Source organism: Platichthys flesus, chromosome 8 (genome assembly GCF_949316205.1).
Source record: "Platichthys flesus chromosome 8, fPlaFle2.1, whole genome shotgun sequence".
Taxonomy (NCBI): Eukaryota; Metazoa; Chordata; class Actinopteri; order Pleuronectiformes; family Pleuronectidae; genus Platichthys; species Platichthys flesus.
In genome coordinates this window covers 7,387,313-7,411,108 of record NC_084952.1, presented here as the reverse complement: position 1 = coordinate 7,411,108, position 23,796 = coordinate 7,387,313, and the positions used below count along the sequence as shown (strand labels likewise).

Below are 23,796 nucleotides of genomic sequence, written 5' to 3'. Positions count from 1 at the left end.
TTGAGGTGGCCGCCTGAGACCTGCGATCGATACCAGCGTCTTCTACGGCTTCTTACAGCCGTCACGCACACGAGCAGAAACGCACACATGCACACACAAATGATACTGCACTCCAATGTGCGGGATTTACACACGTGATGAAACTTTACGACAGCAATCAGCGCTGCATTGTGGGAGCTGTTATCTGTCGGTGGTTTGCTCCCGCCTTTGGTTGCTTTGCGATATTTTTCTGATCAGTTTCCCAGGGATATCAAATTCACCTATTTCTTTAAAAGTCCTGCAGCCACACGCTCATGTGTAAACTTTGAACGACAAAATAAAAACGGAATAGATTTACACACCACCTTCAATTTATATCTGTGGCACCAAACATTAGAAACATTCCTGCATGTGTAGGGACATTCGTAACCAGCTGCTGGGTGAAGGAATAGCCCAGCCCAGGGAGAAGTAATGGTTTCTTTTGACAGTGATGTATTAATGACACACTGCTACACCTTTGAATATATGAGTGTAAACACATGGAAAGTACTTGCTCCACACGGTATTATTGACGCAAATCTTGTGAATGTCACCCAGCACCACTGGGGGTTTAATGCAAATTAAATCCCTATCCAGTGCTTAATTGTCCATTAATATAATGTTGGACACACGTGCAATCGTTTACTTTTCTTAGGGTTGTTTATTTTCAGCTGGATGTATTCCCTCTTTGCACGAGTCAAGAAGGTTAATGTAGCGTTGATACACCGCAGCATATCTTTCAGAAAGGTCAGATAAGCATCCGGGCCGTTTAATTTAATAATCCTTTTCTAACTCTGAGAACTACCGTATCTAAATGTTTTTCCGTCTCATCCAACTTGCATAGTAAAATCCAGAAAAACACGCATCTTTCCGATTGATGTGCTCTCTAGAACACAACAGGGAACAGAAACGTGCATTTCAAACAGCTCTAAAATCTCATTCTTGTATATATTTATACAGGGAATCCTATGTGGATTCATTTCCACTAATCCCTCGCTGCACCGCTACATTCCAACATCTGAGAGAAGCCCTACAGCTGGGAGGACTGCAGCTTGGGGTTTTACGTGGATGATGGTTATACACGTATATGCACTCTGCATTTCCTTTGTGTGCAAACAGGGGAAACAAGGAATTAGTCCCCTTTCAAATCTCTCTATAGAGAGAATAGACACCAGTCAGAATGATGTCAACCCCCTTTTCAAAAGTCCCTGGCTGTATGAAGTACTCAGAATATCTTGTGGGGAGAGATTATTGGAGACTGAATTAGGTTTGACAACAATCGTTCATACACGACCCCGTGAAATGCAACGGAATTCTTGTATGACACCTTGACGAGGATAAAAAGATTCATAATGGGACTGTATAGGTTTAACGGCTGTGAACTGAGCAAACGCCTTTGATTCAACAGCTTCGAAACATTCACAGGTCTTAATGACGTGTCGAAGCTGTTTAGATATGGGACAGATATAAATATACAATATTACAAATCAAAAAAGAATGACATTGTTTTAGAAATAAATCTCCAGAGAGCTACCTATAGTGACAAGTTGTATAAGGTTTGTAGTTTACATCAGTATTTATATTTTCTGCTTCTTTAGACATCTTGAGGGAAATGTTTTTAATTTTTACGCCTCTATATTTATCTGACGACCATAGTGTCTTAATTTTTCAGATCAAGACTTAAAGTCATTTTAAGGAAAAAGCACACAGCTTAAGACTAAAACAATATGCTGAATTGTCATGTTGTCAATATCTGAGTTGGTAGCGCATTAATCAAAGAAACTTCTCCACAAGAGACTGTAATGGTTTACTTTAAATAAATGTTTGAGATATTTAATTTTTACAAAAAAGAAGGAAAACTGCATTAAACCTCACAGTTGTTAAAGAAATCACTCAAAAAGCTGCAGCAATAAAAACCCACTTACACACATTAAAATTACTTTATATCCTTTTACCACTGATAATACCTGGTCTAAAAGGCTTCAGGTACACAGCCATGGAGGAGACAGTATGAATAGTGTGTGTGTATCTCTATGGGTCGGCCCTCCTGACCTCCTCAGTATTTCCTCCATCCTTCATCCGCCTGCTCCCAGGACTCTGCTCCTCTGCTCTCGGTGCAAACCAGAGGATTTTCTCTACCTCCTCTTCTTGCCCTGTCCATCAGACATGACCCGCAGTACCGTTAATGCCCAGGAGAGCAAGGGAGGGCAACAGCTTGGAGCCTTGTTCCTCCACTACTCCGATAATGCTTGATGTGCACACACACAAACACACTGGCTGTGAGTGTGTGACCTTAAGGCAGCTAAATCTCTCTGGGCTGCTCACCAAAGACAGAACATGTTCTCTCAGTGCTCTTAAGGATGAACTATTACTTTCAGAACTTTTCCGCTCCGTAGCCAACGCTGTCACATTCAGCTTGAAGTGGGTGAAGCTGGTACTGATGCCATAATGAAATTCCGTGGAAACTCTCTGGTTCATGCGCAGAGAGACAGTTTGCTGCTGCCCACTTGTTATCCTGTGAGAAAACATTTTCATTGAAGACACCTCATAGACTCACACCTCTTGTGACGAATTCACTCTCTCTGCAAAGTTTCAGAATTTCAAAAAGCAGAAACTGAAAGGCTGCAGTCGCTCTTCAGTCACATTTCAACATTTTGTTCCAAACACCAGCTCCAAATGGATCCAATACATTTTAATAGCGTCGCATTTATCTGTGTCTGCGATAAACCTTTGACTTTTCCCACAGTTCAGTTTACTATGAAGAAAACTAATCTGACTGATTTTGGCAAAATCAGACCAACTCAGAAACTATTCAAGTTATTTTGCTGCAGTGCAAATTGTCAACACAGAAGTTTTTAACTTGTTAACATGTTGCTCTTGTGCCTTAAATAAGATAAAAGACTTATTATGAGCAAAATAAGAAGTCAACCCCATGGTTGAGTATTAATTATTAATATATAGCAATGCTTCCAGTTAAAAAGACAGATTCCGAGTTTGTGATGTCACAAACCAAATAAACCAATCCTGTCAATCTTGGGTGTGGCTCCTCGACTGCAGATGAGCTGTTAGTGGGGGGGTAGACATACGTAAGAAAGGTGTAGAGTTCAATTTAAGCCATGTTAAGACCACTAGGGGAATTTTTCACAACAACCCTTTTGAATATGTACTTTTGAGGAGTTTTTGGTGGTGGTGACCTTAACAAAGTGGTCTTTAATTTCGTATTTCAGCTGGATTGATTTCATTCTGGTTATTTAGAATTCAACCGGATTAAACAAAACAGACAGATTTTCTGCTTCCAGAACTTATATAAACTTGCCTTTCCAGCTCTTTGCAGGGTGTCTGGGCCTCCACATGCAGCAGCAGCAAAGTTCTTTTGAGTGATGTCCAGATACACCTCGCTACAATCCTCCTCTGCTATTCCGGGTGAGACACTGGCACATCCTGAGTCTTCTGCAGCCTCATTAAAGCAACTTGTTCCTGCTGCACAGGTAGAGTTTCCTCTGCAGCAGCTCCTGTTGTTGATCATTCTGAGGAACTTATTACAGACTAGATGCACTATTGTATGGGCAGGTGTGTTCTCCCTCGTCTGTGAGTGGATATCTGCACATACAGGTGATGGATGTCTCAGCAGCCCTCCCGTCTGTTGATCGCCAAAACAATCACCTCAGACAAACATGAATGTTTTACATGGAACACTCTCCAGACACTGCTGTGCATAATTTCACCAAATATATACCGTTCCTTTCCAAAATAAATTTGCTGTGCAGCTTGCTCCTCTCTTACAGTTGCACTGAATCACCACTTTTCTTCTCTGAGATGCACAAAGGGAGAAATCCACATGCTGGTTAGTGTATTTCTTAACCCATCCAGCTCAATTCTCCTCTGGATTTATCCCACTATATCTTGTTTCTTGCATGAACAGCATACTCCAGCAACACAGCACAAACAATACAGGATCGATCATGCCTTCCTTATACACAGCGCTGAAGAATTTCCCCCAATGGGAGTATATATATATACACAAGCAATATCTGTCAGTATCAATATTTCAACCCAAATGTATAAAAAAATCCCCTAAAACGAATGTATAGCTGCATAACTTTGTAACAAAATAAAGAACATGCAGAATGTGCAGTTTTAAAGTTGATTACATTTCACACAACGCATTCAGACTGAAGTAAATCTTCCTTCTACTGAATTTCAAGCTTTTCCTTAGAGCTAGAGATGCAGGTATTGGACAGATAATGATGAAGTCTTGTGTGTTTAATTGCCGTAAACTGAACCCATTATAAGCGTGAAACTGTAACGCCGTCTCTGTGAAGGTGACGGAGGCTGCTGCAATTTAAAACACATCCTTCTTTTCCCTAATTAAAAGCGGTTCCCTTTGTTAAATACCAGGTATCTCGCAGAATGCCAAAGCCGGCGTGATAATGAACGCTTGTGATGTCTTTGAAGATTAGTCTTTCCATCCTCTTCCTCCTGCTCGTTTTCACTAGAAGGTCAAAAGCGGAGCTGAACCTGCATGAACCTGTCAGCCTGCGGATTCTTCGACTTCTTAGCAGTGAGTTAGTGAGGAAACAACATGTCTGACCTCATATCTCAGATGTTATCATAACACGAGGGCTTCAATTCCAGAGCAGCAGAACCACATTCTGTATTGTATTGTCACAGTGAGCAGAATAATCACATTCATTTCATCAAAATGGGACTGATTTGTAAAGAAAGAGTTTCAATAGTCTTTTAAGTGAATAAACAACAATCATCAATCATTAATAAGCAACTGTGATCTCTTTAGTTCTTTAAAGGACAACACTACTCTTGACTGACTTTTCTTTGGCGATCCCCACTCGACTCTACCGAGGTTGGCATCTCGGCTCAAAGCTCAGGGGCCACGCGTCAAATGCCTCTGGCCCTTCTCCGTGCTGCGGTGACAGCAGCACCGAAAGCCTTCTGAGTGTTTTCCTGATCTCCTGCAGCAATGTGATTACTGGTGAGCGTGCTCGTTGGTCTCCTGTGCCCTAATATATCCTCTCCCCCCCTGCTGTCAGGGGCCTGACCCTCTTCCTGCTGAGTTTGACGATCTGCAGCTGCTGCTCTAGGAAAACCACCGATTGGGACTTTTTCTATCTGTCACTTTACTCTTAGATGACTCGCAACCTCGGGTGAGAGAACAAGTGTGAAAATGCATAACTGTCCCTACTGCTCTATGTTGGGCTCAATCAATAGACACCACGCTACTAACTAGCAAATGCAGAAAAAACACAATTCTCATCTTGGGGAATGATAAACTCCATGAGCCACTTGGTTCAGTTTGTTTATAGCGCAAAAGAAGGCCTCCTCTTTCTGTGAAACTTTTTCAGTCAAGTTGAGGGAACCTTAACATCGAGGATTGTCTCGAATCCAGCCAACCCAGCCCCTCCAGCTAGTCTTGTTGCCGTGGAAACAAAAGGGTCTGATAAGAGGCCAGGAGTGAATCATTCTGTGAGACGTGGGGATGGTGTCGGAGGGGAGGCGATGTGTGTAGTGCCGGTGTGTGTGTGTGTGTTTGTCTTTGAGCGAGCAGACGTGAGAGTTGTGCTGGAAGTGGAGGGAGCGTGGTGTTTGAAGGAGATGCAACAGGATCAACACCTCGGAGTTGAGCTCTATTTTTTTTTTTCGAGCTCCAAAACACCCGTCGTCATCCCGAGGGGAAGTCTCTGCAGGAGCCTCGAAAATAAACATCACATTTTTCTTTGTTAGCTCTCCGTGTCGAGCTCTGCATCACAACGCTCGGGGGCGGAGCGGCTTCCGTGCAAAAGCATTCGCCGCCTCGGAATGTGGAAGACGAGACTCGGGAGGCAGGGCGCTTTTATTCACTGTCCATTTCCCGCTGAGTAATGGTCTGTCCCGTCCAGTTACCCCCCCACTACACACACACCTCACCCAAGGTGTCAGTGTAACCGCATGGGCAGACAAATTCAGCACAAACTTGCATTTTTCATTCCCTGCCATTGCTCATTATATATGGATATTAAATGTGGAGTCGAAGGCCGTTTGTCAAGTTTTATACCCTCGTCTGATTATTTCTTTAAATCAAACTAAACAGGAAAACATCATGGAGGTTGAGATAATGTTGTGTTAAAGTGTATTTTGAAAAGTTGAGGAGCTGGTTCCGACACTTGTGCAGGATTCTTTCAGGTCGATGGTCTTTAACAGTCCAGAGGTAAGCTTTTGGGAACTCTGCTGGTTTCACTTCCTGCCTCTTCCTCACAAACTAGTCAAAGGAAATTCATTCCAAACTGTGCTGCAACAAATCTGTGAAGACTCTCCCTCATCCAGGTAAAGAGACCATGACCTAAATGAAATCTTTTTTTTACGATTTCTTCCAATCAGGAGTTTGTGGGGAGCCAAACAAAAAGCAAAGTAGAGTAAATGGATGTTTATACTGCTTCGTTTGCTGCACTAGTAAATATGCTGCCCATTAACTTGTCCATTGACACATTACTTGTGTTTATGGATCCTATGAATATGCCATATCACAAGAATGAAGTTTATCTGTGACAGAAACGGCTCGTAAGTTAAGTCATTTAGAGACAACTGATCAGGATAATACATCTTTAACTCTGTTTCACCGGAGTGTTTAAACATTTACATTTTAATATTGCAGCTCTGCTCGTGTTGGGAAACACGGGCCGAGGTTATCCGAGCTCAAGGAGAATCCAAAACGTCTGTTTAGTTTTGTCTGTTTTGAATAATTTAATAACATTAGATAAATTATGATTCCTCGTGCAAAACCCTCTAATCTTTAAAACTGGGTGGGAGTTATCTTATCCAGACACCATTAAAAACAAACACTCGAAAACAAAAACAAAAAAGAGAATATAAATATATTTACAGAGCAGTGAATGGGCTTCGCTGCGACCTGCCAATGCCTCATTAGCATTTAATATGAAAAGAGCTCAGCATTAAACTTTTTTGCACCTTCCGACGCACAGAAAATTATTCTAATAGGTTAAAATCTCATTTGGATCCAATTATGCCTTTGCCATTGGATTCAAGAGGTGAAAAAGCTTAGCAGTCAAGTGTAACAGGGGGTAATGAGCTGCAGCTGGGCTCGCAGCGTGTTCCAGAGGTTCACAGGACTGTAAACAATCCGGGAGGTGTTTTCGAGCCGGGGGGAGGGGGGTGGACACAGGCCTCCAATCAGGGAAATAGTGATGGCGATCTTGCTTTGGTTACCATGGGGACAGTGATGATAAAATCCTACACCCTGTATCACAAGGAGCTTGTTTCCCTGTGCATCGCCTCCAAGGATCCTCAGAGAGCCTGTATGTTCTCACTTACATCTGTGTTTCTGCTCATTAAGGTCACATGGGGTGTTTTGCTTTCATCAAAGATAACGCTTCTAGTTTAACCACGGGGGGGGGGGGGGGGGGATTCGGACCTCGCCGGCTTGTTTTAAAACCTTTTCCTTGTCTCTGCTCCACTCTGCATGACCAGCTGGAATAATGAGACCTGATAACCCGCTTCCCTCGGGCTAGTTTCTTTTTTTCCACTGCCATATCGAGCGATATTACAATACGTTTTCATGTGATAATAAAGACGCACGAATGGTGTGCGTGATGTTATTTGCTTCTTTGTCCCCCCCCCCCCCCCACTCAGGGTGAAGAGGAAATGTGCTCCAGGCTGAAAACCAATCCACAGAAATCAATTTGCAGGTTTGTGGTAACCTGAGACATATTGAACTCCAATACAGAATAATTTCTCCAGGTAATACAGAGGCAGTGTCTCAAAGAAAACACAGGCAGAATTTTTAAGCCTTGAATGAAATATTAAACAGAGAGCAGGCCCCCACATAAAAAAAACAACACAGAGCCGATTCTGCTTTTTCAGAATCAGTAAGAAGAACTCTGGTATAAAATGGAGCACAATTAAACTTAAAGGTCTTTAGTTTAGAGCCTCATCTATCAGAAATCAGTATTTATCTCCATGTGAAGCTCAGAACTGAATCTATTACACAGAGGAAACATGTGAACAATGAGAAATTAGTTTAAACTGGTAAAGAGTTTCTTCATAAATACATTATGATAATTCTGATCATCCTGATGGACATAGTTTCACTCATGTTATCTTTCTCTCACAATATCTAGATCATCACCAGTGACTGAGCAGAAGAGATCTGATGAGGTGACGTTGAGCTGCTCTGTGTGGACATGTAGAGGCTGTCTCTTCACAGTGAAGTGGCTGTATATGAATAAAGATGTGACCGAAGACAACAAAGACCTGAAGACATCACAGTCTGACTGGTCGGCCAATGTGAGATTCTCAAAATCCCATTTTGATCACAACATGAAGACCTATAGCTCATTAACATGTGAAGTGAAGCATCGTGATGAAGAGAGAAAGTTTTCCTCATCCCTCCGTCATCAGGTGAGAAAACACAGAACACGATGAACTGCTCCTGATCCAATAAATTCAATTTGTTAATACATTTATTTTTCCTAAGAAGGAAAGAACAAACCAGCTCCAGGAAACAATGAGATGACAACAGGTACTGAATATTCACTGCACCTCTCATTCATCTCTGTGCTGCTGCGTGTTGATGGATTTAATGTTTACAACATGTTTTAAATACAGGAAGTTGGACTGAACAGGAAACTAAACCACCACCAATTCTGTGGTTTTTGCCACAATCGTGATATCGGTTGTGATTCTCATCAGATGGAGAAGATACAAGGTGGGAACATTCACAGATGAAACTAACATGTCACTTATAGAGTTTATACCTCTTTTTTTATTTATCTTGTAATAACACCATGAAATAATGATGTCATCATAAGTTCCTAAGTTTTAATGGGAAAGTTAAAGTTCTGGATGTTTCTTTGTGTTTTGATACATGTTGTTATGCTGTGATGGTTTTGTTAGCACTGCATTAGGCTATTTATCTTTTTAATAACTTTTTGCATTGTGTTGACTCTCTGTCACTGTGGTAACCATGCTACATCCTGACCTGTGGGGTAACACATCCTATTGTGTCTTTTGTTTTAACCCATTTTTATCATACTTCCTTATCCACATTTGTATTTGTTGTTTTTCTGTGAAGCACATTGAACTACACTAACCAGGGTGGTGGCAGGGCAGTTTGGGAAATATGTGGCCCTCACATAGTGACATTTAGTAACCGTTGCTTGTGTGTGCGTCACATCTTAGTTCAGTCTCATACCTGTCTTGATAAAAGCTGCTGATTGTTGTGGGAACTATGAATCTTAAACTTGTTCTCATGTGTTACTTTTTTAGATTGCGCATTCTTACTGAAGAATCACAAGGCGTCAGACAACACAATCTTTTTCTGAAGACACAGAACCTTTTGCCTCAAAACACAAAACCGATTTCTCAAAACACAAAATGTGTGATGTCATGTATGAACAGTCGAAGGAGGGGCTTATCTGGGAGTGGCTCCTCATCATTGAGAGAACGAGTGTGACAATGCATAACTGTCACTAGTGCTCTATGTTGGGCTTAATCAATAGACAGCATTAACTACAGACCTGAATCTATTACACAGAGGAAACATGTGAACAATGAGAAATGAGTTTAAATTGGTAAAGAGGCTGCTTTCTCCCCCACTTTGGCCTTTTTCTGTGATGTCCAGTCCCTGTGTGATGGACGTGTAATCATAAATAAACTGCAGATGTTATTGACTCTATAAGGGAGGAAAAAACTACCCAAACAAAGGTCACTGTGTCTGGAGCTAACGCAGCAAAACTGAAACCCAATGAGTCGCAGTGATGGACGACAGAAAACCTGCTCTGAGCCATTCAGCAGTTCTGTAAACACTCTTTTCAGGAATGACCTGGTTTGATGTCACCGTTTTGTTTGTCAGTTGAATTTGGTGTCGATGTAGTTTCTCCGTAACAAACAGTAACAAATAAACACGGGTTTGTTAACTCTCCAAAATATTGTTTTATGTAATAATTTAAACCATGTTCATCCTCTTAAGGTTATCGTTATTATCCTGGAACATTAACTGCAGCTTAATTTAGATTAGATTGGATGTAAATGAAAGTCAAAGGATCAACAGTCATTTACAATTTATTCTGATGGAATATTCAAATTTAAGTGGCAAGAGGAAAACTCAGTGAATCACCAAAGTCATAGGAAGCATTATGTAAAATTATGAATGTATGTATTCTATTAATTGTGTTAATTTAATCCTTATTTGTGTGAGTCTACTGAGAGCTTATGGATTCAGATGTAAAGGAGCAGTAACACAGAAAACCATGGGGGGCATCTCAACATTTAGATTGAGAGACCCCTAGTGGTAGAACAGCGTACGGTGCAGATAAAGGAATCTTTTTCATGAGACTTTGAACCAAATTGTATTTGAAGTGTCCTCAACCCATCTGCTTTGACTCGAGCAGACACAGAGATGACAAACGCCACAGACTGAAACAGACGCCAAGTCGAGAGCTGCAAAACATCCTTGACTCGGTGTGCTGCATGCTGAGCCAAACAAATCATTGATTTCATCAGAAATGTACTGCCTCTCTTTGCTCGTTATGGATTTTTGCCGTGCACTTTGTTTACCAGCTATAGCACACAATGCACTGTTCTATCTTATTATTTGTAGGGAATGTGAGTCCTCAGAGCTGGGATCAGTCCTGGCAGGTCCATGCTGCCTTTGTACCAGCAGCCCGAGTGAAGGTCAGTCTCTGTGCACTCCCTGTCTTTTTAAGGGCCACGAATTGAATCATGTGTCGATTAAGCTATTAAAATGGATTTTCTCAAAACACACTGAAGTACCCTCTGCCTAGGATCGGTAACTCTACCCACTGTGGTAGCTGCTCCTGAGATAATTGGTAATAATATTTCAGATGTAATCACAAAAGGAAAGTAGTATTTCCACATCGACAGTGCAGTAAAAAATCATAATTAGTTACATAATTTCCAGGAACCGAAATGTGACAAGTGTTTGATGCAGGATCTGAACATCAGGGAACAGAGGATTGGAGATTCTCTGTTCTCTCAGAAGAATAACAGTGCTTTTGCAAATTTCCCCACTGTGGGACTAATAAAGGATTATCTCAAGAGCAAATATACTTATACATAAACATAACAAAAGAGAACAGAGGTGCTTCATTCAATTAAAGCCTTTAGAGATGAGACAGTGAATTATTTATTATCAGGTACGTTTATTGATAAAAAAAACGTTGCACTGCACCTAAACATCTCTGAGGAATCTGAAGAGAAGCAGACACGAATCTGAGCTGATGCAACGTGAAAACCTGTCTTCAGTGAGCTGAGAGGTGGAAACACCAAGAACTCTGTGTTTGTACAACACGCCTCCCGGCTGCACGAATACGACTGACTGGTGTGGTTCTCACTTTTAAGATATACGCTCGCCACATTTATGATTCTCTAATAACATTTTGACTGGTGAGAATGAACCACTGCCTTCTACGGAGAAGCTAATTAAAGATATCGACAAATCAGATTTGAGTCACTGTATAACCTAATGGTTCATTCTCAATGCTCACATTGTAATTAGAAATAAAATAATCTGACAATTGTTATTAAATTGCCTTTCAAACAATGTGGACCCGGCCGGTGGCAGTATGTTTAAGATGCATATCGGTGTTACAGAATTGTCCTGGTGACCTTTTTTGAACTTCATTCATCCGCTCTGTCTTTGCTGTAACCTTAGAAATGCCCACAGTTAAATACAAGCAGAATTGCTCCCAAAAAAAACGGATAATAAGATTTTATCATATTTAAATATACACTCTGTGAAGTCAAACCTGTGTAATAATTTAAAAAGATAAAAATGTTATCCCACATTATTGAAATTCACTTCTTAAAGCAGCAGCAGCAAACACATGGAAAGACTCAATAGAGTAAAATAGAAAATATAAAGTTACAGTAAATAAAAATACTGAGATTATGCACATAATTACACTTACACTATATCTCTAATATTGGTTCTGTACCAGTCAGATTTTAATTACACATCCAGTAACGGAGTAGTCGCAATGTAATTGTGATGAACTTAAATGCATTTGTAGCTGTTTAAAAGGTAATTAGAACAATTAACAAGACAAATTATATATGCTAAACTTAAACCCTTAATCATGATTAAACCAAGAACAAAGCATTATTTTACATTGAGAGTATACAATAGCCCTATAGGGTTTGTTGTTGCATTTCCTGAGGCACAACTTTATTGTTATGACATTTGCTCATTCGGCCACCTGTCCCCATAGATCAAAAGCAATAAAGTAACTCCTTGACACAACGGCACAGCTTTCCCTTTCATCCTGTCCCCTGTACACTCCATAACAAAGTTTCCAACATAAGTCAACCATGACAGTCTCTTCAATTACGTGACACGGGTGGAGGAAGGAACATGATGGATGGGTGTCAAAGCTCAGGGTGGAAGAAACCAGACAGAAAGCATGGGCTGCCCATCTGTCAACAATCTCAACGAGGCTGTGTACAGAAAGAGGCACGCTGCTCTGTCAAGGGTCTCCATCACCGATGGTGGTGGTGGGGGGAGTTCTCTGGAAAACAATGTATTCAAGAGAGCTGGATAGATGCATCCATCAGCAGGGAGGGGGGGGATCGAATTGAAATCTGACATTTAGAGCCTTGACACCATTCCTCACTGACACTGATGTGAACCATGGAGTGATAAATAGTTTGGATCACCTGTCCCTGGGTGACGCCTGCGAAAATGTTTAGGGTTGAAATAGGCACCGTTGACATTTCACAGAAAAGGTCAGGTTTTGTGTTTATTAATGGTCCCCTCTTTTACATACAATCCGCGGTGGCCATGCCTCTAATTGCTGCAGGGGGATCAGGGAACATGTCACCCCTCAATGTACAAAAGGGGGGGGGCATATTTTTATTGTGTTTAATTGGTACTTGTATGGGTGGAGGCAGCATGTATTGTGCTGAAAGTACTGGCTCATCTGTTTCTTAATTCCACATAAAGGTCTGTCTGTCTGTATCTGGAACACACATCTCACAAACCGTTCATCACACTTGTGTATTGTTAATGTCCCATTTTCAAAGCAAAGGTAAAATGTCTGTCTTGTTGCTGCAATGCTTTATAACAGTCAAGAATTACAGAGCTTTTATTTTGAAAATGTTGTGTACTTGGGTCTTGAATATTGTTTCTGTTGCAGTACATTTTTCAAATTTACATATAGGTCACTCATGTGGGCAGTGATACAGAAAATTCAGTTGAAAATTATGAAAAACATGGATTGCTCAAATTTGAACGTCCCTCTGAACCATAGACTGTACAGCGTTCTGCACACTAACAAAAACAATCAAAAGTGACAGTATATTGTAGTTTGTGGAGGACTCACCAGTGACAGGGAATAATTCTGGAGTAGCTCTGGCACATTAGTTCCACAAAAGTAACAAAAGTAAATCCAGACTCTCTCTCCACCCAGTGTCTGAGAAGAGGAGTTTGCCCTTGACACTGGGGATAAGGATTATCTAATCTTTGCTCTTGAATTCGGCCTTGTTTGACTTCTCTCAATCCAAGGACATGAGTCAAAGACAAACCGTCAGGAGCGAGATCCCGGGGAGATGTTACTGATTCAACTCCTCCGTAAAGTTTCATCTCCTTCCTGCCTCCATTCAATCTCTCAACAAGCTGATCTCATTAGCAAAGACACACTTTGGTGTCTGTCTCCTTAAAACAACACAAAAGACGGAGTATTACAATAAATACAAAGCTCATCATTCTCTCTGTGTGAGTGAAAAGAACTCTGACAGTTCCATGAGGGAGAAAGCGTCCAGGATTAATTTGGTTCTTAAAGCAGGGTGTCTGTTTACAGCAAAATTAAGAAAGCCATTGATAAATGGGACAATTTCTGCAAAAAACAAATTACTGTGTTCGATCTGAAACTAACAAACAGCTTGAAACAGCGTAGATATGTAAATAGTCTACATTACTGCTGATGTTGTGTTTGGCATTTTTGATTAGCCAGCTTCCTCGGTGAACAGTAAAGTAAATTAGGCCTCTTACATTCACTCTGTGTTGGTAGGAAGCTGAATAGATATCTGACTTTACACACTGCTGGAAAATTGAATTTACAACAAAGCATCATTATTATGAAGCTGATGCTCTGTCAAATCTGATCCTCAAAGTAACTAGTAAAAATAAAAAATAAAATATCTCCATATTCACAGCATGAAGTAACTTAAATGTATATAAGTACCCGACTAAATGTAAGCCGTTGCATTCCACCAATGGTTTTATACTATTTATACTATTTATACTAATAACTCTTCAGTTTATGTTTCTCAAATAACTAAATTACTGATTCTTTTGACACATCATATTATGATTAGTAATGTTTTCATCGTTAAGTCACAACTTTCTCGTAATATTATGAAATTATTCTTGCAGTGTCGGTTGAATAAAATAATATCATGATTAATGACTCCATGAATAATATTACTTTAATTTAAACATTTCCAAAAACATTTTTTCAAAGTCGCTCCAAAACTCGTCGTGAGATAGAACTTTTTTATATTATTTACATATTTAAAATCCAAATTAGACTAAAAATGAATAAAAGCCATTACATATGAATCCCATCATCATCACAGCTGCTGTTTCCACACGTGACTTCTTCTATAACGATCACTATTATCATGTCATGTCAGCTGACTTCTGTTTCCGAGACTACCACGGTGTTGTCTGTTGCTCCACACCGCCACCTTCCGCCCCGGGGTGGGATTACATGGTTACGGTTGCCGAGAGAGCTGAACGCACTGCAAAGGAAGAAAACACTCTAATTTCTGTTAATAGCAACATTTGTTAGAGAATTATCACTTGCATCTGTAAATGCCTTTATATTTACATTTAATCATTTATTGCACAGATGGGACTAGATCATAGTTCTTGTATACATTGAATACATTTTCTTTTTGACTCATTTCAAACAAATGATTTTGCTTGAACTCTTACCCCTAAATAGGATTATTCCCTAGGAAATCAGTAAAATGTCCTTTTGAAAACCCTATTCGCAGGCTGGGATAAATCTAGCTAATCTAAATTAACCTCCATTCATTTGAATTGGTCTCCCCAACTTCTTAATGTTTATATTTTATTATTTTCTTTATTCATTCATTCACAGCCTCCTTCTTTGGTGCATGATATGGCAAGAAGACAGCAGAATCGCATGCTCATAAGTAAAGCCGACACTGACAGTATTGTGCGGACCCAGTGTCAGACTGTCCTGCAATTTCTAATTCTCAGTTGCTCATTTTTCAGGAATAATCTCAGTTAATTGTCTGTCAATCCTATAATCTAGGAATTCGTGAAGCGATGAAAATATTCTTTATACTTGTACAAATAAGAGAAATAAATCCTTAAAGCACTGTTGTAAAATGCCTTCATTTTAATGCCTATGTTGTGATGACTATATATTTACATAACATAAAGAAAATGCTCTTTTTTTTAGTTAATTTAATTTAGATAAACATTAAATTAAACTTAACGGTTTGAGTGAAAAATCCCAGAAGAAGTTTCTGAAACTGTGTGTTACAAAAATAAAGTATATCTATTAAATCTATCTGGGGGGGCTAGTAGCATTCATGCTAATATGGAACGACAATGCCTGTTTCATAAATATGTCGCTTTCAAGAGTTTTTACAAATACAGTTTAAATTTGGTCAAACCAAATGTGTCCTTCGGGGGGAAATCACTGACACTAATATGACAGGCAAAACGTGTGCAGCGCTGTTTGAAGTCAGTGGGCACGATGTACAGCCAGAGTCCGCCTCCGTGTCTTTATTGAACGGGTGTCTCCTCTTCTTCGTCAGCTTCGTCTTCCTCTGCGCCATGTTGAAGCTTTAACGCTCCTTCAACCGTCGCTGGACAACGTTAATGTGCGGGCAGTGAAGTAAGGAGATCTCGGCTCGTAGCGTCTCAGCAGGACACAACACTGAGGTCGGTCATTAGTGCGAGACAGCTGATCACAGGTGAACCTCGGCGCTTCCGTGTTTACAACGTGAACCGGGCGCCTTCTCATTGGTCGGTCACACACGCATTTAGCACGTATTGGTCCAGAGTCGCGTCAATCATCCATGGGGGCGGATCCGAACGCATCAGGAAATAGATGCGTGCGCGTGTTTGTCTTCGTTTCTCTGAGCAGTGAAGAGTTTACAGGTGGAGATGATCGGGTTCGTGTTCCTGCTCCTGCTGCTGGTTTCCATCAGACCCGGAGCTGAAGCGTTAGACAACGGCCTGGCTCTGACTCCCACCATGGGCTGGCTGCACTGGGAGAGGTTCATGTGTAACATCGACTGTGACAAGGATCCGGAGAACTGCATCAGGTGAGAGGCTGCAGGAGACTCAGGTACAGGCTGACATGATGGGGAGAAACAGGAACTGAGTAAAGGAAAGTCTCCTGCTAATATAAGTCTCAGGACTTGTACATCTGTCCTTCAGTTCTTATCATAGACTGCATAGGAAGGGCTCTTACATGGAAACATCTGTATGTACTGCGGCCCTGATGTACAAATCAAAACAACAACAATAAAAGCTCAAAAGAAAACACAACGACAAAACGCAAAAGCTAAATTGAAAACACACCTGCAAATAACAGGAAAGTGTTCTGCTAATATGAGTCACAGAAATATTAAACCTTCAGTTCTTACACGTAAACATCTCGTATGTACGGTGGCCCTGAATTGCAAATCTCAAAAGACAACAGCAAATGGCAAAACACACGAGCTAAAAAGAAAACACAATAACAAAATATAAAACATGTTTTAATGTGTTTTGTAATTTCTTGTATTCTGTGAGCTGTTGGTTGATTTTGTTGTCTGTGGGTGTGTTTTGTGATTTTCTGTGATTTCACTCAGACCCACTCAATCAAAGTGACACAATTTGCATTTCTATGGGGTTTGATTGGATTAAGGCTGATGATCAAATAAATGTAAGATACTCGTTTATATATTTACATCTATTTTGAAAATGCAAAAGAACAGAGTTTTAGAACAGAAATATGAGATTGTTGCTGATGGGGGGGGGGGGCTATTACGTCGTGACTTAATAAGCCTTTATTAGTTATCTGGTTTGAGTCACTGGGAGACAATGGTGTCCTATATATATATATATATATATATATATATATATATATATATGTGTGTCATTGAGTGATGTATAACCTTTATTCCAAAGCACTTTTGAAAACTAGTAACCTACAGTCTGAACATGTCTCAAGAGCAGTTGAACAAATCTGTAAGGTAGTCAGGTAATTTCCAGGAACACGAAAATAGAAATGGCAAAACGTTACAAGGTTGTCACATGTTAACTAACAAAGGTCTCAAATTCAATTCATCATGGTCATAAAGTCTTAAATTGAACCTGTTGAAGCCCTGTTGAGCACCAATAGGAGCTCACTGGGTGAATTGCTATTGTCTTATATTACTCTTAGATATAAGTCAACCATTAACAACATCCAAACTGGCGTCCACTGTCGCGACAATTCCTTCCCGCTCGTACATATTTGTCGTCTGCCATTTTGCTGCAGCACATGACATTGAACGCTGACATGTTAAGAGATGCCATCCGCCCCGGCCTGTCTCCTCTTGTTGCCCTGGCAGTGAGCGTCTGTACATGCAGATGGCCGACGTGATGGTGAAGGAGGGCTGGAGAGAAGCCGGCTACGAGTACGTCTGCATCGATGACTGCTGGCCCTCCCATCAGCGGGACGCCCAGGGCCGCCTGCAGGCAGACCCCAAAAGATTCCCCGGGGGCATCAAGAAACTGGCCGAATATGTGAGTAGCCGATGTGCAAAAACTCTGAAAGTGAATGTAGCAATTATGCCATGAAGAGTTGGGAAGTCATTTTAGCAAGTAATATGTGTGTGCTGGGATATGACTGTTTTGTTAGAGCTTCCTGTATTTGGGATGCATTTTGAACAGCATACACTGTTATGTAACAGCAAACCATGTCATATTTAACACATGCTGTAAGAGATGTGAGGTGCAGTGTAACAGAATACAATGCGTGTACGTTTGAACATTTGTGAGAATATCTGATCGAGTAACTCAAGAAGAAAAAGTCGTTACATGTTCAAATAACAGATTATTTACATATCTATCCATTCGAGGTGACTTGCAATTATTGACATAATGAAGGGGAAAGAAGCTGAGGTAGAAACCAGGTCCCAGATTTCACAAAGAAATTGAAGTGTGCTGTCGCTCACCCGCTCTGCCTCAGTCACAGAGGATCTCTGCCCTGTGGACCCCCATGACAGCTGAAAAGTTATATTCTCCAGGAAAGGGATATATTTAGCTCCAACCAGGCAGAGCATCAAATCCTTAGCTGTGCAGCATCGCCACCTCCTGGCACAGACCCATAACCTGTCCAAAAGATAAATAGTGTAAACTTAAAGAGAATAACTCAGCTGCTATTTGTCTGTTTTAAGATCCATTCTAAGGGTCTGAAGCTGGGGATCTATGCAGATGTTGGGAAAAACACCTGTGCCGGATACCCCGGCAGCCTGGGTCACTACGAGACTGACGCTCAGACGTTTGCCGACTGGAATGTGGACCTGCTCAAGTTTGATGGCTGCTTCATGGACTGGACCTTGTTGGGGGAAGGTGAGATTTAGGCTCTGAAAGTAAAGTGGGAAACTTAAAATGTCATTCTCACAACTGAAATTAGAAAGTTACAACATTATTTAAATCTTCTGTCATTCAGGAGCTCTGTGACTCATTACACATGTGGTTTTACCTGTTGTTCTTTTACCTGTTGTTCTGGCGCAGGCTACACTAACATGTCAATAGCACTGAACCAAACCGGTAGAAGTATCCTGTACTCCTGCGAGTGGCCTTTATACGAGTGGCCTTACAAAAAGGTGAGAGAGCTCGTCTTAATATCACTTTGTGTTTCAACAAACCTCATCAATCTCTGGAATATTCGACACAATTCTATATAACATTGAAATTAAAATAAAGAGCATGTATCTGTGAGCTTCCACTGCATGATGACGCCGTATGTCTCATAAAAGAGCATCTCTGTGCCTGCAGCCGAACTACACAGCCATCCGTGAGACATGTAACCACTGGCGCAACTACAACGACGTGGAGGACTCGTGGAGCTCCATCAAGTCCATCTTGGACTGGACGGCTTCTCATCAGGACATCATCGTCCCCCCGGCTGGACCTGGGGGCTGGAATGACCCTGATATGGTACTGGGCAACACTCTATGACCTCAAACTGGAAATAGAACCCCCCCCCCCTTCGAGTAACCAGCGTTTTATTATCAGTCTTAATGAGGAAGTGTTGTATTTTAAATTATTGTCCGAAATTAAGAGAAGTGATTCTTATGAGTGAGATTAGACTTAGCATCACTATCACTGTGTGTCCAATATTACTATAGAAAGGCACTAAAGCACACAGCTCGACCAAAACAGTCTCCACATGAAACCAAATTTACTATATCTGACTTTGTATTTGTTTCTGCACCAAACAGCACACATAAATATCTGTCCTCAACATCAGTGAATCAGTCTCTGATAAATTAAGATTTCTGTTAACCTGCTATCTCACAATGTTAAAGGAAATTCAAGACAAATGCATCTCCATGGCTGAGATAACTTATTTGAAGAATCAATAACCTCATTTTAAACGCCCCGGCACGTTGATTCCTGAAGTTATTTACTACGCTAAATGTCAAAGTATTCCTTTATTGCAATCATTTTTTTATTTATAGGCGGTAGGGGCTTCATTTGCAACAGAACTCCCCTGAGTTTGTGTTAGTCAACAACACAATGTACATTGATTTGTGTTAGAAATCATAATAGTATGTGTTGTGCTGAATCTCCTGGATTCCCTTGTTACAATGTTGCCCCTGGTTCATTTCTCTAGCTGGTCATTGGGAACTTTGGCCTGAGTCACGACCAGCAGGAGTCTCAGATGGCATTGTGGGCGATCATGGCGGCTCCTCTTCTCATGTCAAACGACCTGAGGCACATCTGTCCTCGCTCCAAGGGGCTGCTACAGAACAGACGCATCATAGAGATCAGCCAGGACCCACTGGGCCGGCAGGGATTCCGCACCATCAAGGTGAGCGAGAAGCCGGGTCACCTCCTGGGATGTTTAGATGCTTTGTAATCACCTGGCCATGATCGAGCAGTAACAAAACTAGGACCTTAACACAACTCAAGATATCAAACATTTACCGGCCACTAACAAACCGTAACTTGTTCTACAGGTCGACAATTTTGAGGTGTGGGAGAGGCCTCTGTCTCACAAGCGTCTGGCTGTCGCTGTCCTGAACAGACAGGAGACCGGTGGTCCCCGGGGGCTGGTTATCAGAGCAGTTCCCGGCTGGAAGATCTGTGACCCCCAGTGTAATGTGACACAGATTCTGCCTGAGTACAGGGAGCTGGGAGTTCAGTCTCCAAAGAGCAAAGTGGTTTTATCAGTGAACCCGTCAGGTACCGCTCTTGTCACCCTCACTCCCATCAGCAGCAGGTTTAAGATGTACGAGCTGCAAAAGCAGGAAACCATTTTGTAATCTTCAGGTGCTTTGGCACTCGCCAGAACTACATTGATTAATTCAAGTTGTAAAATTGGTTGCTTGTGTATTAGACCAAAAACTTTTGGTATCATTTTATTTGGCTTGAATGAGTTTGACACTGGGATAAACTACAGTATACTGGCAGCTTTAGAGGTCAAGTAAATCACTGGAATGTTTTTGTACACTGAATTGTCTAGAATATGCTAAAATATTTATTTTCAAAGGTCATGTGTAGAATATATCTGCACAAATACTGTTGTTTTAGTGTTTTATCACCTGAGACTAATTGTAATATCCTAGAGTGAGACTGGCTCTAGAAAGAGTCTTGAGTTCATGTTACCTGAAGTGTAGGTTCTGGCACATTTAGAAAAAAGGGTGTTTAGTTGTAAGATGAAATTTAACTTGATGCTAATGAATTCTTCTGTGTGAACATTTTAAAAACTTGAATTTTGTACATTTGACATGCACTGTGAAAATAAAGGGGAAAAAACACTCAACTCAAAAGTTTCTTTTACGACATTTAATGAAAATTGTGACAACTTCATCCAGAAGACTGGACCACAGTTTAGAACTGGATGACCTGGCCCTGTTAGGGAAGACAAGAAAAACTTTGTTAAGAACAGTTACACAACACTTGATATCAGTGGTTCAATTTGACTGCTGCGGTCAATTAAAATAAATTCATTCATCCGTTTGAAAATGCAAGTCTACACGGTATATTAATTCCTTTATAATTCACCCAAAAAAGTGCATCCACAGGCTTATTCTCACCATAGTGTTTCATTTAAGAGGCGCTTTATTACAGCTATTTGAAGGTTCATATTTTCAGTTTAGAGTGCTGTGTTAAGTTTAAAGTGTCATTGTTCCAATTTAAAATGACATTTTTATGTCATCCACATGTTTAGTTTGGGCAACTGATCAGTAGTGACTTTTGATTTCTTGTCAAAGGATAGACCGTTAGTCAACCCTCCTGCAAATCACTTCCAGGTAAAACCAATGCAATTCAGCCACAATTAACAAACACCTACTCAAATCATCTGCAATGAAATGTGCTCTTGCAAAATAATGTATCATCAGGCACAAAACCATTCCAGAGTCTAATTGTTAAATGTTCTTTCAGCTCATAGTCCTGACTTAATGCTGGTTAACATGCTCATTTGTGCTGATTAAAGTCTAATATATATATACATAAATCTAATGCCAGGAAAGCAGTAAAGCTTAGACTATGCGTGTGTCAGCTTTTAATTTGGCACTGACATAATCAAAGGATATCAAAATGTAAAATGCTAAACTTTCAATAGAAATTAAGTTATCCATCAGAATTATTTATTAATTCACCACTGTAAGTGAGTCAACTATGAAATGATTATTGGGATTACTACGTTAATGTATACCGGCTACAACACTTCACCATCCACTGCACCACATGTTACAACAATTCACAGAGGAACACAACACAAACACAATGCCTACCTTTCTCTTCTTGTCACCTCCCAGCTCAAAGTGCTTGCACCTCTTGATGGCAAGCATTCTCTTGGATCTGCAGTTGGGCTCCACACACTCCAGCCTCAACACAATCTTCTTTGTAGTCTTAGCCTGTAAAGACAACATAGCAATTAACACCCCCACACTTCTGCTACAACATCTCACACACAATCCTACAGAAATAGGGTCACGCTTACCTTCTTTCGGAAAATAGGCTTGGCCTGACCCCCATAGCCGGACTGCTTTCTGTCGTATCTCCTCTTACCTGCAAGACACATACAGATCAGTCACAAGTCATCACACAGTTTACCACACAGACACACAACCCATCATGAGCAGGCTGTTTACCCTGTGCAAAGAGGGAATCCTTCCCCTTCTTGTACTGGGTGACTTTGTGAGGCTGGTGCTTCTTGCACTTCTTGCAGTAGGTCCTCCGGGTCTTCGGGACGTTCACCTGAACAGGACGGAGGATAAATGTTAAAACATGTTTACTGTCTCATCACACGTGTCAAGTCAAACCACAGGACAACAAGCGAGTAGCCTCATGCGTAGCTGCTGCTGCTAGCTACCAGCTAACGAAGCGAGATGGGAGGCAAAGGAGCTGATTCACAGATGGACAATGCAGCTGCCATTTTGTTATTTTAAATAAATTCAAAAATGCTTGTCAATGGCGATGCGGCTCGTCTTCCTCATTTCTCCCCGGCGAGTGGACATGACAGCTAATGTCGGCTAGCATGCTAACCAACGTTAGCTAGCCGGCTAACACCGCCGCTATTTATGGTTAAATCAGCAGGATACGAGTTAACATGTTTACCTAAAATAGATAAACGTTCAGGGCTGTTCGCCATTGTTGCTACTTTATTCATTTATATTTTAATTGTATTCCGCAGACAGGCCCGTGTTCATGTGGAGGCTCGAGCGGCACCAACACATCGTTTACAAGACAAACTAACAACGTAACCCGAGCACAAGATGGCTGATATCCCCACAGTTACATGCACCAGAGTGTCCATCACACATGAGAGTGGACGACGGGTAAACACGGTGTTTAAAGACGGAGGATTGAGTTAGATTAGTTAAAGTCGGATTCATGGCGGAATATCTCACCATGGCTGCGTCCCAGTGCAGAGGAAAAGAGGGTGAGAAAGACCGGAAGCACTCGTTATGTAGACCTCAGCTGGGAACCGGCGGCCACTCTGCAGTCTGACCCCTAGCGGCAAGAAACACCAAGAGGACTTTTTAATAACAGACAAGAGAAACCAATTTCAAGAAAAACTCTCTAAAATACAAAGAGCTGAATTTCATTAGTTTGACTTATATTTATCACTTTACTTTATAAAATATCATACAAACCACTACAGTAAAAGTTCTATATAATGTTCGTCCTCTTTTTTTATAAATTTCTTTATTTTTATTCTATTGCCTTTTTTAAATATTTGTATTCTCTTGTCTACCTCATTCTGACCTGCTGCTGTAACAACTGAATTTCCCCTGTGTGTGCATCAATAAAGATGCTCTATTATCTTATCTTTACCTTATCAATTTTCCTGCAAAAGTCTAACATGCGGTAGACAAATCACCTATAATTTGAATATTAATAATTATTCAAATGATCATAACTTTATTAACATAGCACCTTTTAAAGACACAGTTTCAAGGTGAAGATCACAAAGCATGAAAATGCAAATACAACAATAAAAACGTTACATATGAGAAAAGAGTAAAAACTAAATGAAATAAAACATTATAAAACTT

At 40.8% G+C, this 23,796-nt stretch overlaps 2 protein-coding genes across 2 annotated transcripts; one reads left to right on the top strand and one right to left on the bottom strand.

Moving 5' to 3' along the window:
* The first annotated feature begins 15,805 nt into the window (after positions 1–15,805).
* gla (galactosidase, alpha) lies at positions 15,806–21,053 on the top strand. Its single transcript, XM_062393548.1, has 7 exons — positions 15,806–16,353; positions 17,629–17,803; positions 18,457–18,631; positions 18,797–18,888; positions 19,061–19,222; positions 19,902–20,099; positions 20,248–21,053. The coding sequence occupies exons 1-7, from the start codon at positions 16,193–16,195 to the stop codon at positions 20,551–20,553; spliced, it is 1,269 nt and encodes a 422-aa protein (XP_062249532.1). The 5' UTR covers positions 15,806–16,192; the 3' UTR covers positions 20,554–21,053.
* Positions 21,054–21,061: 8 nt separating this feature from the next.
* rpl36a (ribosomal protein L36A) lies at positions 21,062–23,251 on the bottom strand. Its single transcript, XM_062393550.1, has 5 exons — positions 23,149–23,251; positions 22,390–22,495; positions 22,239–22,306; positions 22,030–22,152; positions 21,062–21,142 (listed from the first exon to the last, which is right to left on the bottom strand). The coding sequence occupies exons 1-5, from the start codon at positions 23,149–23,151 to the stop codon at positions 21,122–21,124; spliced, it is 321 nt and encodes a 106-aa protein (XP_062249534.1). The 5' UTR covers positions 23,152–23,251; the 3' UTR covers positions 21,062–21,121.
* Positions 23,252–23,796: the final 545 nt, after the last annotated feature.